Here is an 18309-nt window from a genome sequence, read left to right as displayed (position 1 = left end):
AAATGAAACTAATTCTGACTTTTGGGAAGTGAGTAACTGGGTATTTTTTGGGTCAGATAGGACAAAGATATAACTGGGTTACGAGTGACATCCTTTAGCAGACAGACATATTTCTGATTATTTCTTTGATACGGGTGTGACAATAGATTACAGAAGAGACAGGCTGTGGACTGTCAACAAAGTTAGTTTGATAACTAACAAAAGGGTCTGAAGACCAAAACAATTACAATTGAACAGAAATAGTCTGAGAAACTATTAAATAAAAAATAAATTAAAAAAAATATATATAGTCTGTGACAATTTAAAGAAGCTCTTGACTGTTTATAAGATAGTCTGTGACACTTTGAAGAAGCTACACTTTAAAGAAGCTCTTGACTACTTATACAAAAAAATGGTCTGTGACACTTTAAACAAGCTCTTGACTATTTAGAGACGGACTGCAGAAGACATAAAATAGTAAATAGTCTGTGACACCCTAAGCAGGTTCTTGACTATTAAGCGATTTTTGTCTGCAGGGCTGTCCCGGGTTTTTACGAAGGTTTGCTGAAGAAATAACCTCGCTTTGTGGTGACGATCACATTGAAAAAATAAAAGCTTCTGTCATCATGGGTAACGAACCATCGAAGCCCTTTGAAGCATCTGGACCCATTGTGGGTGAGATGTGTCAGAAATATGGACCGGATTGTTTGAGATGTCTGTTATTGGTCAAAAAGCTTTGGCTTTCCGCCAAATGGATCTCTAAGTCTAGTAAAGCTAAGGATGTTAAAACACGCTTTAGAAGAGAAAGAGAGAAAGCAAAAGAAAAAAAAAAAAAAAAAAAAAAAGATTTTAGAACAAATTGAGGATAATAAGGCATGTTTTAATGTGTGGATGAAAGAAGCTGATAACAGAGAGAAAACAATTACAGAAACAGACGACACTGTTAAACATGAGTGATACTAACAAAACGGAGAAAAAAAAAAAAAAGACATGAACACTGTCACTGACACAATTTCTCCTCTCTATCCGAGTTTGAAAGGCGTGGATCCAGGTCTCGACGTTCCACTGCCACACCCAAACCCCACCACAGCAAGGAAAAGGCTGCGCGGGACGGGCGGGACGCGCAAGCGGGCACAAAACCTCCACCCAATTCACCGCCACCCTGGTGCATCCGCGGGCGCTGAATTATCAGCATTCCAAGCCCCCACAGAAGGAACAACAGAGAGGGATGCAGACGAAGATGAAGCTGATGCATTCCCAATGATTCAGGTTGCTACACAGGGAGGAGTGGGTGTGCTGTATAGACCCTGGATTGAAACGGACATTAGAAGAGCCACAAGCCATCTCCCCCCGTGTAAAGACTCTGGTGCGCAATTTTCCAAGTCCCTCAAAGCATTCATTGAGACTTTTCTGCCCACTGTTCAAGAAATACGACGCATTTTGATGCAAAATCTTGGGCCTATGGAGTATGCAAAGATCAGAAACCTTTTCCCTAGAGATCCGACCCACGATCCAGTCATTCATCATCCAACTCTTAATAATAGAGCAAATGATGACTACAACGACGCGCTGGAGGAACTCTTCACCGGGATAGAGACCACTTTTACGGTCAGGATTGATATGTCACGTGTGGCAAACACCAAGCAGTTGAAAGACGAGGCGGTGGAGGATTTCCAGCACCGACTGGCTGAGACTTTTGACCGACACAGCGGCATTGCAAGCACAACCGCCGCCGGAGCGGTGGTTGAACTTTGGGAAGCCCATTTCAAAAACTTATTTTTGGGTGGGCTGCTCCCTGACATTCGAGCTCACGTGGAGAAGACATGCATTGGATTGCAAGATTCAGCTCTGACGGAGATTGTTAGACATGCCAGACATGCTGAGAAAATCATGGCTAACAGGAAAGAAAAGGCCGAAAGGAAAAGACAACAGAACAATGACAATGCACAGCTGACTCTCATGAAAACTGTAGCAGCACTGTCCCAAGAAAGGAGAGGTGCTGGCAGAGGAGCTTTCAGAGGCACAAATAGAGGGGTCTTCAGGGGCAGAGGAGGAAAAGGCAATGGCAAGGATAGGGCAGTGATTAAAGACACATGCTTCAACTGTGGCAAGAGAGGACATTGGTCCTATGACTGTCCTTACCCCAGGAGGGATTCATCCGAAGAACAGCACAAATGACCCTCGGCAGTATGCAGATTGACAGAAGGTGGGGGATGGAGTTGGTGGTGGGACTAAGAGACTGGAGGACACGTTTGCATCTTTTCAGGAGGGTAACATGAACACACGTACATATACATGCTTGCAATGAAGACATGCTTTTTGCACGCTGCAACACTCCCTACACGATAGACAGATCAAATTAGACAAAAATACTGCACATTGAATAGAAACAACTTTTGGAAAATAGCTCAATTTATTCAATGTATTTATGTGATGAGTATACAAATTGCCTACCATGGTGTTAATTATACAAGGGAAGAAAATTTGATTTTTAATTGATTCGGGAGCAACAATTTGGGTTTAGTGATTTGTTCTTCAAATCAGAAGCTCTCTGGTAAACTGGTTTATGTATATTCAGATCCTTAGGATCCTGAACTAGATAATAAAGGAAAATGTTCATTGTTTCTTTCTCCCTTTCATCGGAGTGTCCTGAAAATGTGTTATGCAGATTGCATTTGAAAATGTCTATTTGAAATTGAAGACATTCTTTCACCCACGGGTCTTAGGAATGTTTATTCTTTTGCCCACTGGCTTTAAAGTTGTGGGTTTGATAAAAATCACTCTTTGGCTGACATATTTTTGTTGCAGCCTAAAAGTACGCATTTGTTTACAAATTATAATGGAACACGTACCATGTCAGTCTGTTAATCTCCTGACTACGGTAAAACAAATTGGGACACCAGTAGTTAAACTTAAGGAATCACAAATATTACATGCATTCCTTTTGTCACCTTTTGACCCTGATGAAGACTACGTTGAAAGTTTTTTTTTAACAAATCAAAGGACGAGTATGAGTTTTCTTTTGTCTACTGGCATATACACATGTCCAGTGGCTGTCACCTTGACTGATAAACTACAGAAGTTTTTCAGAAATTCTAACTCAAAAGCTCACATTCATGTTTCTTTGTCTCCAACAGAAGAGGAGACAGACCTAGGACACCTTGGGACTATTTGTAAAATTGACTGACTGGACTGACACTATTGATGTGTTTATTTGTCTCCATCGACAGGAGACTATAGAAAACCCATACAACAACCGTATGTGTTGTATTCACAGTGTTCACATATTCAGTGAACGTGTGACTACAAATAGATGCATATTCACACGGTAAAAACGACATTTTATCTACTGATGTTTCACCACTTTTTGTCTCAGGTACAGCGTTATCTCTGGGCAAAACACACAAATGTGACGTGGATTGATAGACAAATTGTTAACCTGTAGTCATCAAGCTGCGTTCGGACTTTAGGCCCCAGAATACATCAGTACACGCTAAAACAGGAAGTAATCGACAGAAATCCGACCGTGTTTTTAACTCTTTATTGACGGATGGGGGTTATAGTTCCATGTTTAGATTCTCCAACACGTGCACTTATTTTCTCAAGTAACATAAATAAGAAGAATGATTTTAATTATGAATGTTAAAGTTTTGTTTCATTCAGGACCTTCGAGCAGTAAATGCAGTGGGTCTATGTGGGTCTATGCTCGAGCACCTAATGTCTCCCACAGCTAAACATAACATTCTGCAGGGAATGTTGAAGGTTTTCATCCTCTGTTGTTTCGTCTAACGTTTTTCTTTCCTCAGTGTTCCAGCAGAAAAGACAGTAAATATCGTTTTATAGTCTGGGTGATGGTAAACTGTACACCTTGACACACCTTTATGAGGAATACATTGAGTTGTTAATTAATGATGCCATAAATTACAAAAAGAATAACAGTGTGTTTATATGTACCCTGGAGAAATCCTTCTTTCTTTGAGAGAGGACAGCCAGAGGAGGAGACACACACACACACACACACCACACAGAGATAAGACACAAGCTAAAACCAAACATGAGTAGTGCAAGTGAAATTTTGGTTTAAAGAAATGATTTTGATATACATTTTTGTTGAATGTTATATGATATGATGCTTCCCATAACAGGTAATGATTTGGATAAATAGAAGGCTAAAAACTTTAAGTTGTAATGATTCTTGGAACTAGCAGATAGTAATTAGTGTTACTTTGGTTTGTAAACTGGAGATAAAAAAATGACATAAACAATGTATTTTGGGTAATTCGTCTTAGTTTAATGGTGATATTGAATAAATGCAGGTTTAAATGAGATTGAATCCTAAAAGCAGTACATTTCATATCATACTCTAATGAGTTTTTGAGTTGCTGTATCAACAAATTGTTTTAACTAAATTAGTTGATGTTGACGTTGAAAAATTTACTGAGGTGAAAATTCCCCTAAAGAAATTATTTATTGAACTTTTGTTACAGATAAACAGGATTTGTTAAGGATTAGAATATTAAACAGATTATTTATATTGCTTTTGAGTCATGAGCTTTGTCATGTCTCAAATAGGAGGGATATAGTAGCAATGATAAATAAGGGGTTTAATAAAGAGATAAGGGGTTTAATAAAGTAGCAAGGGAAATAAATAGTGTTAAATCATTTTTCTAAAGACGTTTGAAACATTTGTTGTGACATCACTGTAGCTCCAGTTTAAAAGACCTTGGATAACCAAAGTGCTAGAATAGTTAACAATTGTACATTGAGAAAATCTGCTTAGCTGAGAACAAAATTGACAAAATTGATAGTTCAACTGTAAACAAAAGGATCATCTACCCCCTGATTGAGACAGTAGTGTAAGGGGATGCAATAGTAATTGTTTTTGTTTTATTGGTTCTGATTTGCTCCAAAGAATTTTGCTCTAAAGATTTTCTTTATTTAGACATACGTAGGGAGAGGCCCATAAACAAAAACACCTATTTCTTCCACGGCAGTATAAGGGAAATGATAGGTTAGGTTATTATGTGAGAATTTTCTTCTGCTCTTTTGGCCGTAAGAATCCAGGTGTCAAGCATGGGGATTCTGTGGTGATAACAACTTCAGGAGGAAGGATTGGCAAATAGACGGTGACCATCGAGATCGTTCCAGTGACACAGGGCAGTGAAAGGTTCCAGGGAGAGCCACCTGGATACACGCATCACTACAAAAGGTTCCAGATGTGGAGAAGAGGACAGGTTTTTCTACAACCTGCAACAAGTGACGAGCAGATCCTCTGCTGAGTCACCCACGTGCCATTTCTGAAGCGACAGGGAAAACTGGAGTTTTTCTCACTGTTTGCAACACATTGAGAGAGGAGAAAAACAAGACGTTTTTCCAAGGAGGAAAAACCAGAAGCTACTGTACATACTGGTATTGTAGCCTGCTGTTTAAAATCTTTTCAGAAGACAGCAGTGATACTGATCTCTTCTCTGACAACCACACATAAATTCTCTGACAGTGACAGCAGAATATACTTCACAATTGCAGAGGACACACCACCTCTCTCTCTCTGAACGAACACACACACTCACTGCACATTCTTTTGAGGAGCATCTGACATTCCTCTGTGACTCAGTGCAGTGTGCTTTGACACACACACACACACACACACACAGGAGCAGATGGACAGAAAAGGACTCAAAAAGGTACCCTTCAAGAAGAACAAGGGGGGTTTTCCACATTTGTAGTGTGTTTATTCTTCATTACTGCATTTATGATTTTCTATTGTGTTTATGGTTTTTGCATTTTTTTTTGATGAGAGAAAAGTATGATAAATCACGTGTAACCATTTCTCCCAATATTTGCATACAAAAACACTCTAGGAACAATAGTGAAGAACATGGAGAAAAAGACTAGTGATGTGTTCACTGCTTTGCATATCAATGAGAAAATGGTGGTTGGAATACAATAAGTACTAGTACAGAGCTAATATTACTGTAATGATTAACTTACGTCCACTCTTATGTTCCAATAAGAGGCATTAGGATGGTTGGTATACGAATGCTACTAAATTGGGGCTAATTAGGGGTTTCGTACCTTATGTGGTTCCTCATGACCACACAAACTCAACTGATAGATTGATGAAAGAAAGTAAATTATTCCTAAACAGCAATATTGTTAATATTGAAGTTAAGTATAAAGACCTAGGCCATTTCGTTGTGTGCTTTAGAACTCAGGAAAAGTTCCTTGTGGATCTTTTATTACATTGAAGTAATTTCACTTTCCACATTGACGACACACAGACACCACATTTGACTTAGACTTTTGAAAGATTATCTAATAGATACATTTTCTACTATGGAATGACTTGGGTATAGTTAAGAAATGTATGCGTGATGTAGGTTATAATGATTTTTGTTCACTATTTCTTCGCTCACAGAAATAAGCTATTTCCAGTGAAACCACACACGGATTGAATAACTGAATTTTATTTGTGCTCTGACAGCACTTAATGATGTTAGAGACAAGGAGGGTCAGTTTGATTCTGATTCTTCTCAACTTTCACTCTGTGAGAGCTTTGATAATTGCACTGAGCGGCGTTTCCAATTGATTTATATTAAAATAACCAAAGGGGGGGAAGCATTTGATGGCATTGCATAATTTAATTATCAGCTTTATGGAAAATTTGACTTCGCCGTATGGGTAGATATGAAATTAGTAAATGTTCAAACTTCACACCAGGTTATTTTAATGGTTAAATACATAACACATTCTTTACACAAATTATAAGGCACTAGTCTGATGTGACATTAACCAGTGACATTTATGTCCAGGGTTTTTAGCAGATTATGTTTGGTCTTCAGATTTGTTTTGTTTGCTATGTCGTTACAGTAATCAAGAAAAAGAGTTCACTTCATTCTTATGGTAAATATGATTGAGCCTTCTGACGTATTCCGTCTTTCTGAATATGATAATAATGTTTGGACACCGTCTCTGATACTGTGTGAGATTGATTCTTGCTACTATTTAAAAGAGGGTTTTTTTTGTACCTTTCCATTTAACATGTAAGAAATAGACATGAAGATCCATAAGGTTGAATAATAAGAAGTGTGATTAATTCTATAATAAGGGTTGAATCTTTGTGCAATGTGTAGGGGGTTAGCTGAGTTCATCACAAGTGGTTTCACATGAATAGGTCAAAAGGTCAGGCCGCATAATAGATTTATGGCATTTTTTAATATTAAAAAAATAAAGGATGGGTTTTTTGAAAAAAGAAGCTTTGTGCAATGTGTAGGGGAGTTAGCTGAGTTTATCAAAAGTGGTTTGACATGAATAGGTCAAAAGGTCAGGCCACATAATAGATTTAAAGCATTTTTTTACATTAAAGAATATTTAAAAGATTAAAGGATGTTTTTTTTTAAAAAAGAAGCTTTGTGCAATGTGTAGGGGGGTTAGCTGAGTTCATCAAAAGTGTTTTGACATGAATAGGTTTAAAGGGCAATCTGCATAATAGATTTTTCGAATGTGTCGAATATCCAACGTCCAATATAAAACCAACTTTACCACGGTATGCAGAAACAATTTGGGCGGATGTTTAAATTCGCGTTCTGATTTGTTTATACGTGCTCGCTGTCAGACATAGGCTAACATAGGCGCGGGAAGTAGGGGTGCTGGGGGTGCGGCAGCACCCCTTGTTGGCGGCAGCACCCCTTGTTGGCAAACTGCGATCAAGCCCGTATTACCCAATGGGCATTAATCATTATGGTGATAATTATCCAATCAGAATAAAATAAAAGTTGTTTAATGTAATGATTGGGAGAAGGCCGCATGCACTGTGTAGATTGGCTAATGATAAAGGTGGGTGGGCATAGAGCAGGTTGTTTACATCGCACTGAATCAAGATCAGTTTTCTAAGAACGAGTTGAGATTGAAAGAGTGGAATTAATTTGTAACTGATCCCCGGTCAGATTGGGTTGTATCAGCGAGTGAAAGTGTGGAAAAGGGAGAGAAAGAAGCGGCTGGTATAAAAAATGTACCGCGAATAAATAGCTTTAAATAGCGGAGACATTTATTGCGTTGCCTGTAAAGTTCTACCAACACACAGCAGCGCATCTGTAGTAGGGTTTAGCGCCGAACTGCTGCAGCGGCTTGGACTGTTTGATGTGACTTTTTGCAAAGAAAAAGACAAGAAATTAGAACTTCTAAAGGTAAGAGCTATTATGCTATCTGTAAATTGAGTAGGTTAATATAATCTGTTGTGACCGTGTGACCAGATAATGTACATATTTAGTTTAGTTTATTGAAAAGCCATGCATATCAGACGTATTGCATCATAATTTTGTGATGCTGCTATAGGCCTGTGTGAGACTTAGTTGTCAGTGCAGTATATGTTGGCTTTTGCAGTTTGTGAAGTGCCAGCTGACTAAGTGACTGTTATTTTGCAACCTTCACTCAGCTGTGTTGTGTGATGGCATTGTTGTATCTTCAGTCAATCACGTTTCAGAATTACTATTGTGCTTTCTGCTTGGGTGATTTATAGTGAATACTATATCGCCATAGTCTTGAGCCATACAATGCTTTGGTATGATTTAATTAATTGTAACACTGTCTTGTGATGTGTGAGTCAGATGGCAGTACTTGGTTTATTGAACTGGAAAGGCATACTTGACGCCGCTCAGCTGGACTAGTCATTCATCTTTTATTATTTTTATTCGATAGTGACAGTGGATAGACAGGAACGGGGAGAGAGAGAGGGAATGACACGCAGCAAAGGGCCGCAGGTCGGATTTAAACCTGGCGCTGCAAAGGAATCTTTGACCAGTAGTGATTGGCATGTGATTTAGTGCCTATATATTTCGCGTCGGTAGTATATAGCAGTATGTAGCCTACTTCATGGAGGTGGTGGTGGGTGGGGAGGCAGAGGTAGAGTTGTTCTGCGCACCCCGCCAGCACCCCGCACCCCCTGCTGGAAATGACTTCCCGCGCCTATGTAGGCTAATTGTTATATTTCCCACATGTGCCGGGTTTTAATACAGAAATGCATCAAGATTAGCCTAATAGCCTATAACAAAACATGTTAAATTATTTCGATTTGGCATTAGAAGTAATCAGACTTCATCTGTAAGCAACACTAAGGTTAAAGTGCAAACTGAAACGAAAGTGAGCTATAGCTGTATCTCCTATGGAGGAGCTTGTTGTTGAACCAGATCATGTCTTCTGCACCAACTGAAAATGAAAATGAAACTAAACCAGTGGCGGTACGGTACTGGTGCCTTGTTTGGTTTAAACCAAATAACCATAATGGTGCAGGGTTCACCGACAGCATTTGAAATGTCTCCCGTGGACGCACGTGGATCACCAAGTTGACGCACCTCCGATCATTACGCACCAAACTTTGCCACTTGTCTTCCTAAATGAAAATGTTTACATGTACTACATGTCCAGAATCAGAGGTGTAGTTAGGCTACAGGTTGGTTACACTTGTGGCGCACACACACACACAAACACAAACACACACACACACACACACACACACACACACACACACACACACACACACACACACACACACACACACACACACACACACACACACACAGTCAGCTCACCGCTTGCAGGTCTCCGGGGTATGTGGGCTGGACGGGGAGCGCCGTCATGAAGTCTGTCATCTGCGTAGCAGCAGCGGTCTCTCTCCTACCCAGCGGAGCAACAAGCCAAGATCACATTTTTGCATTTCACTTGTTCTTATAAAGCTCTTTTGTCTCATTGGTCCGTGTTAAGCATTATTAACGCTTGAGGCGACAGTGAGTGCGGACCAGATAACGCTCCGGATACCGACTCACACACGCCCTGCTCGCTTTATGTTAACTTCAAGTTCACTCCTCCTCTGATTCGTCACTTTGTTACTCACCAGTACGATCAGGGGAGCTGTTGATAGATTTCTTTTTAATTGCACAGATTAATAGTTTAGTCAGCCTTTAAGCCACAACGATCAAAACCACCAGTCATTTGAACATGATCACTCAAATAGTATTTTTATTGTTTAATGGCATATAGTTAACACAAACATGTCTCCACAAATGCAGCTGATTACATGAGGGTCAGGGCAAATATGTCAAGTTGTTTGGACATTTGCGTTGCATTGAAGCAGGGTAGCCCCAATTCAATTACCACAACAGACTGCAAATTAATTCCTCAGCAGAACCAGAGTTATTACACATTAAATATCTCATGAACGTTCATTTCAGACTGTCACAAGGGCTGGATTACCAACCACACACACAAGGGCTTTGTGGGTGTGTGTGTGTGTGTGTGTGTGTGTGTGGTTGGTGGGGATTTAATTAGCTGCTCATTTGTTTTGGAATATACACCACTAAAGTAACAATATAAACTCAAGTCATTAGGGCCTCAAGGATTATTATTAATATGCATTATTGAGTTGCAAAGTGGGAGGGGTTACTTCAGGTACCCAGAGTTTAAAAAGTCACATCATCAGCAGAAAGGATGACCAACTACTTTAGAAAGTATCAAAGGTATGAGTCTGTACACATGAATAACATAAGTAGAGAAGTTAACTAAGACTCCCATTTCTGTAAGAATCATCTAATCACTGACATGACTTACAGTAATATTCTGTTGTGCTGCTAATAACCAGCGAGCAAACAAACATAACTTTTTCTTTTCTTCTTTTTTAATGATGACAACACTGCAGCTTGAAGAAATTCACATTCAGCTTTTGGGTCAAGTTTGGATCAATTTGGCAACTATAGTTCCATTTTTGTTCACAGCTACAAGCTACAGCTCGAACTTGCACCTGTGACCGTATTCTTCTCTGTAGCTACAGCAGAAGAGGATCATGGGTATTGTAGTATTTAGAGCCATCCACCACGCCAAACATAATATCTCCGAAACAAAGTTGAAATAACTATAATTGATGATCAGAACATAAACTTATAGCATTGTTACATTTAACAGGAGATTCATATGTTTTTATGTTGAGGAACATGCAGAAAATCATTCAAGGTAATCTTTGAATTGGGAATTTAAGTTTTGAAAAAACATTTTTGGGGCCTCCCACTGCGCAACTCTATTAGCTGTCTTGTGGAAGGGCCTGTGTCACAATGTACATGGTGCATATTCCTAATAAAAATGGGTTTACAGCTCATTTCAGCGATGGGGCCTCCTAGTGCATTAATCCAGCCTGGGATGTAACAACAAAGCAGAAAACAAGTCGTCTCTAGGGATGGTTATAGAAACTTCAATTTCTTTTCTAACTCTTTTAAATGTCTGGTCAGATTCATAATTGTGCATCATACATACGTACATTTTTACTATTCTTCTAGTTCCTGTGCGGCTGCTTGAAGTTTTGTAGAAAAACATTTATATTCCTCAGAGTAAGTATATCAGTACTAGTGTTGATACCTAGCTTTAGTTATACCAGCTATGTTGTTGAATTCTTAAAGTATGTCATTATTAATTCCTGCATTGTAACAAGTGAACATCCGCTGAGACTCATTTGGATCTATGGGACTGTGCTCTCCAGTCTTTGCCCCGGCTCAGGCAGCCCCGTCCAGTTTAAGACCAGCCATGGAATCAGCAGCTTTTTCCTCCTCATCCTCTTCTTCCTCTTCTTCATCGTCATCTTCCTCATCGTCATCCTCATCTTCCTCATAGTCGTCATCCTCTCCATCGTCGTCCCGTTGGCCGCCTCCAGATGCTAGGTTCTTCCAGTAGGAGTCGTACCCTGACGCTCCGTCATCGTAATCGTCATCATCAACGTCAGCCTGGCGGCCGAATTTCAGCGTGCGGGCTGCAGAGAACACACAGATGTGACATTAGCTCTGGTTTCATTTACTGGGATGGTGAAGTGACACAAAAAAAAGTCAGGGAAGGTTTCAGAAAATCGTGTTCGTGTATTACAGATCCATTGCAGTTTACATTTATTTCTCGGTGTTAAAAGTTAATTTAACAAAGCTAAGCACCTGAAAAATAAATACCTGTCGATCTTTCAAAAACCCCAAAACCCAAGGTTTTTGAACATCATTTACCCCGGTTTTAAAAAGGTATTTCCAGAATCCTGAAAGACTGGCATGGATGAAATAAATATTCCCTCCGCTGCACGATAAATAAAGATTTTTAACCCTTTTCTTAAGTACAGCTCTGTTTCTTATCTGGGTAGCTGGAAAAGTCATATGTTGTTGCTCGTTTTGTACGACACAAGACACATATAAACATCTTATTTTTTTGTGAAAACAAAATAGAAAGGAACATTAATGTAGACAAATATAAAACGGATCAGGTCCCTGATTAAACACTTTGGAAAAAATCTTTTCCTTTTGGTCAAGTTACTTTTTCCTTGTTCAAGGATGAACCTTCAAAGCGCAATAACTCAATTACATCGCAGTACACATTGGTTACACACTGCAATGTTGCATTTGAATTAGTCATGGAGGATCTAATAAAACATGGTTTAAATGCCATTTGGTCCAATGCACCTCTTTTATAAAGCTCTCTCATAAAAAGTGTAGTAAATGTGTTAATATCACCATACATTGCAAGTAAAAGTTGAATAAAAATGTGAAATGAGGAAAAACACTTCTGAGTTTTCTCAGAGTGGACAAACAACAGTCAACGGAATTATTTCAAATTTGTACGGGAAATAAAGTAAATTCCTTGAAAATGTCCCTGTTTTCACTCTTTCGGTTTCATTTCTTGAAATCATTCAGCAGGGAAGTCGAGGCTGCTGCAACTTCCTTTACGAGAAAAACAACTGAGACTCACTGGACATGCTGAGGTCTTTGGTCTCCTGGGTCTCGTGACCACACTTTGGGCAGGGCGGGGCTTTGCCTTTTTCCTGTTTGAAGACCTTACTCTTGGCATGGTCATCACAGTAACAGGCCTGAGAGGACACAGTTGAATGAAATCATCACATGGAAATGTTCCACACACGTCTTGATGTATAATGTAAGTTCTGGTTTGAAATATGAGAAAGAAATCACATGACTGTTCAGGCTCATTAAGACAAGTAATGTAATTCATCCACATCTATTTAAATCAATTAAAATGAAATTAAAATTGTAATTTCCCCACTGGGGATCAATAAAAAGTATAAATCAAATTTAATTAAAATTAAAGCAACGTATTCATGTCTTGACAGCTGGTATATCCTTCTCGCCTGAGAAGGATATACCAGCTGTATTTTCTCCTCCTGTACAGTTTGATAAAGCTTGTCTGACCATTCCTATTTCCATTGTATATCAATGTTAAGACAAATGTGACAAACAAACTGTTTTCTTACAAACGCTGAATAATAATTCACTTTACAGACAGTATTTATAGAACTGTTGGGACTGATCTACGGGCTTCAAAAACGAAAAGTTTGGATTTCTTTTCAGAGGTATTCCTCATACTGGCTGTGGAAATCTCCCTTCCTAACATGAGTCCAGTAAAAGACAAGGGGAAAAATCCACCGAGGGCATTCTGTGAAAAAATGCACACTTCAGTTCAGCTGAAGCTAATATGAGGCACCAACCGTTTAAACTTTTCCAAAGTGACAGTCTTTTCAGTCCAAAATGTCCTCTTTGTTTCCCCACACACTTTTTACTTCCTGAGGGATACTTCCTGTGGTCACATGTGGTTTTGTTGTAGGACAAAACGCTTGTAGCACCAAATTCATTAGATTCAGCTAACTGAAGACTATCAGTTACCATGTCTTTTGCTACCAGGGATTGTATGTAAATGCATTGTTTCTATTATTTTACAGCTCCTTATTTGCTGATGTTAAAAATGCTAAGCAAATGTATTCTATTAACCGACCTAGACAGGTGGTTTTTCTGTTTTCTTTTGTAGTTGCTTCCCTTTCTTGTATTTTATTACTTGTATTCTCCTCTACATGGGACTTCTGGTTCTATACTTTTCATGTAAAGTACACCGAGTTTACCTGTAATGAAATCTGCTGTATCAGTAAAATTGCTTTGGAAACTAATGCCATCATAAGCTGCCAAGCCACTTGTGCATTTTGTAGATTGAGCTGCAGTGTGTTAACGTTCCTCTCACCTTACAGCGCAGACAGGAATGCTGTCCCAGTCTATTACAGGAAACACCTAAAATAGAATGTATACAAGGGCAAAACATAGTGTAAACGATCACCTTCCTTCTTTTGCACAAATACCCTCGAGACAGTATTCCCTGCAATGGATAAGATAAACTTCACTTTCCCCATTAACCACAAAAAAAATCCAATGAATGGGATTGTGAAAGGAAAACCAAATGACTCACATTTGTATGTTTCTGCCTGGAGGACTTGGCAGCTTGCCTGGTGCTCAAACTGATCATCCTCACACAAGAAGTTATGACAAAAGGAACAGCGAAAGATACGCCCTCCTGTTCAGGGAGTTTAGACACACAGATATTTGCTCATAGTAACTCATGAATTGATATTAAGTGTGATACTGATGTGAGGTGAATTTCAAACAAACGCGGGAGGGGGGTGTCTTACCATGATCCCAGACAGCCCGGTCACACTCGATGCAGTCTGCATCAGTCAGAGGACACACACAGGCATGAGTGCTAAGACATTTCCTGCCGTGGCACACCCACGCTTCACAGAAGTCACATACTGCTCCCTTGTGGTTAAGAAGAAAATTACAACGGAAAAAAAGCAAAGCGTTTGCCATGATTTATTTTTCTGATGCCACTGTTTACTAGGGGGGGGGAAATCGAAAATTGTATGTATCGTGATATTTTGCAACGATTTTTAAATCGATTTTTTTCCCCTAGAATCTATATTTTTTTATTATTATTTTTTATACCAATCATCGTTTATACGGTACCGCCGGCGGCAACTACATCATATCCGTTTCCAGCAAAACAGACTGAAAGCATGAAATGCAGAAAAAACATGTTATGTTCTTCTTTACAAATGTTGTAAAGGACTTGTGATGTGCATTCTTTATAGTAAACAATTAGTTTTTAGAAATGTCTCATGATATATTGTCCCTAGAAGTGTATTATTAAACTTTTGTTTTAGTTAAAGAAGGAAAAGAAAATAACAAAACTCAATACTATCGAATCACAATACTTCTAGAAGTGCAATAAATGAAAATCACAATACAAATTGAATCGGCACCCATGTATCTTGAAAGAATCAAATCAGGACAAAAGCATATTGTCCCAGCCCTACATACATAAAAATAAATTGACCTTAAACAAGAAAGAATTTACTGCATTGTAAGGATCATTTGTTTCAGATGAAATAAATTGCGTTGTCATGTCAAGGTAAAAACACACCTAATGAATAAAAGCCCACTTGCAAATAATGGCTTGAACTAAAAATAACCCAACACATTATTAACAGACAAACACACTTTAAAAAACTAGTACTGTACCTACTCTTACGTCGCTGCAACAACCAAATGTCCCCATAAGGATTGATAAGTGCGGATGGATCAAAACATAAAGAAGTATTCTTGCGGTGCGATAATAAAAACAAAAAAAAATGTTGCTAACTTACCACCATGGCCATTCCAGTACTGTGGATGCCTGGATGCTTGACGACACAATCTGATGACTTCATGCACTTGGTTTTGCCTGACAACACAAGCATTAAAGTGCTCATATCATGCTCATTATTGTATTTAGAGGTTATATCAGAATAGGTTTATATGGTCTGATTTTCAAAAAACACCATATTTTGTTACGGAAGTTAAGGCTGGACTACAATAGAGCGGTTTGGAGCAGTTTGTGAACAGAAACAGATTTATTGCAGTATATAATTGGAGTGTCCTGCTGTCTGCCATGTGTCTTTTTAGATACCAACCCCTTGGAGGCGCCAAAATAGAATATTTTCAACATCGAGACGTAGTGGCTTTAAAGGTGCACTCCACTGTTTTGACACATGAGGATCAGCTTACTTGTCATGGTTAATCCTACTCAGTAAAAACAGATGTATTCTGTGTTCTGTGGCTCTGTAGGAGCTTTCTTAGGGCCAAATTCCACCAGGAGCGTCTGCGCTGCGTTCCGGCGGCGCCAGCAATAGCAACCAGTCACAACAATGCATATTATTCCACCAGAAGCGTGCGAGTAGCAGCTCTCCTGAATTATAAACTGGAGGCGTGGGGATTAAAAGACCTTTACAATAACTGTTAAGGAGGGTCAAACAAAAGACTAGGTCAGGTTGCAGTATGGGAAGTGGGGGATGCAACATTATTTAAACCTGATGCGTTCCTAGGGACTAAAAGTCAGGATATATCTTGACCTCTGCTGCACCAAATTTGACCTTTTCTTTTTTTTACAGGACTTTTTTTTAAATTATCAACGAATCCCATTAAAAGACCAAAACCAACAATTAACTAATCCAACAAATATGTAACGTCTGTGCAGCTAAAGAGTGATATACCTGCATCTTATTATTCTGTGCCATAGTCCTCCATTGTTGTTGTTAAAAACACATCAACGAACCACACTGTTGCACTGGGTGACATGTTACTTCATTATGACTTGAGTTGATCCCTTATACATTCTCCTGGTGCTGTACTGTAAATAGTCACACATCTGTGGCTGAAGATAGTCCCCAACAAATGCACTATTTACAACTGTTTATTAATTAAAGTAATTATTGTTAAAAACTACAGTGATTCATTATCTATTTCTAAGGATTTATGTCTTGGTGAATGAGCTTAGTGCTGGGAGCCACAGCCAGGGCAGGGACGACAGTAAGATTTGAGAGAAGAATTAACTAGTAAGATGTTTAACATTATAGTAACATAAAGTACTTCTTAACATACATGTAAACATTCCACATTTCTGTGCAGTTTACTCACCACACTGAGCACAGACAGGCAGCTTCTGCACTGAACTACAGAAGTAGCAGAAAGCTCTGTTCTTCTGTTTTCTACCAGGTGACATAACAAGGAGAGAAAAAAATGTTTTAAGTGGTTGACTAGAAATACTTTTACCTAAATAAATGTTATATACCACAATACAGTCACTTACCTCTGACATTTGTCACAGTCCTACAAAAACAAGACAATAAAGAACAATATCAGAAAAAGTACTTCAGATGTGATACTTTGAGTGTTGCCATTATGTCTTAGCTACACACCATGTTAGAGTTGCAGGGGTGTTTGGCAACATCGACAACATCCCGATTGGCTCGATTCTGTTTCTCTCGCTCTTTACGACTCTCAGCCTTTTTCCGGGCACCGGTCTTCTTTTTGGGCATCTCTGGTTCAACAAGCTGCTTTCCACAGCACTAACAGCTGGTTTAATGGCTGGTGTCCACGGAGATAACAGCTGGTTTATTAACGCTGGTGTCCACAGAGCTAATGTCTGATTACCTACAAACCAAGAAAAATGGAAAGATTAATTTTAAAAAGGTGAAACAACACAGATATGATACGTTAACAACAGGGTTCAAAGTTAACTTTTTCGTCCAACAGCTAAATGGCTAGTGAATGTTAAAATGTTAGGAGCCACTGGATTACCATTGTTTTTTTGGCTGGTTAATAAAGCAAATCTACTAGCCAATTTGATATTTTACCAGCATTTGGCTGGCTAATTTTGAACCCTGGTTAACGCAATAACTTAGTGGGACTTCCTATGTGCGTCCTTCAATAGAACTACACCAAAGTCTGGCACCAATACAACATTCTAATTACGTACTGTATTACTTTCCTTCTTTCTAGTTCCCTTGCTGCAAACACGGAACATTAGTTTGCTAAGTGCTGTTGTGGGGACGCAACTATTTTATAAAGAAATTAAGCTAACCGAGGAAAACTTCTAAGTTAGTAAGTAACGTTGTAAGTAGTAGTAAAGTTGTTTTATTTGACTTCTCTTGTCCATAAATACACACAGAATCGAATAAGTAAGGCAATGATCGATAACACATTGACGCATTATGAAGTAAAAACATGAACGGTAACGTTAACCGATTAGTTTATAACATGTCTGTTAATGTTGGCTAACGTTAGCTAGCTGTCGCAGACAGCAGACTGTTCTGACACATAGAATCACATGGTAAATACATTAAATTAACTTTAGTTATTGTTGTTTATATTTGATATTAAGGGTGTCTAGCAGTTACATTAATGGTCCAAAATGCTAAATCTAAGTGTCATTTAAAATGTAATAGTCTGATTTGCAAATTTTTACCGAAATGATCAGCACTCCCGACTTCTTGTAGGTCCGGTCTGAAAATTCGTCCGGGCTGAGAAATACTGTCGAGCTGTTCGTTCCTACTAACGTTATATATGTTACAAGCAGGTTATCTCACAAATATTAAATATACATTATTTCCTATACTTTACAATTAAATTACTAATAAACACATTTAGTGTACGTTGAACTTTCTAG

The 18309-nt window shown here is 38.8% G+C and overlaps 2 protein-coding genes across 2 annotated transcripts in view; one reads left to right on the top strand and one right to left on the bottom strand.

The window, feature by feature from the left end:
* The window catches only part of inpp4b (inositol polyphosphate-4-phosphatase type II B), a 285453-nt gene extending 284389 nt beyond the window's left edge, over positions 1-1064 (top strand). Inside the window, exon 26 of the mRNA XM_039815294.1 lies at positions 1009-1064. The gene's annotated coding sequence lies outside the window, so the exon portion shown is untranslated. The remainder of the gene's footprint in view (positions 1-1008) is intronic.
* Positions 1065-9969: 8905 nt separating this feature from the next.
* znf330 (zinc finger protein 330) lies at positions 9970-18214 on the bottom strand. Its single transcript, XM_039815347.1, has 10 exons — positions 18109-18214; positions 17060-17294; positions 16951-16970; positions 16779-16849; positions 15470-15546; positions 14456-14582; positions 14236-14340; positions 14014-14060; positions 12739-12856; positions 9970-11767 (listed from the first exon to the last, which is right to left on the bottom strand). The coding sequence occupies exons 2-10, from the start codon at positions 17177-17179 to the stop codon at positions 11514-11516; spliced, it is 939 nt and encodes a 312-aa protein (XP_039671281.1). The 5' UTR covers positions 17180-17294; positions 18109-18214; the 3' UTR covers positions 9970-11513.
* Between the last annotated feature and the right edge of the window lie 95 nt (positions 18215-18309).

The sequence above is a fragment of the Perca fluviatilis genome, chromosome 1 (assembly GCF_010015445.1).
Source record: "Perca fluviatilis chromosome 1, GENO_Pfluv_1.0, whole genome shotgun sequence".
Taxonomy (NCBI): Eukaryota; Metazoa; Chordata; class Actinopteri; order Perciformes; family Percidae; genus Perca; species Perca fluviatilis.
This window is presented reverse-complemented; position numbering and strand designations above follow the sequence as displayed.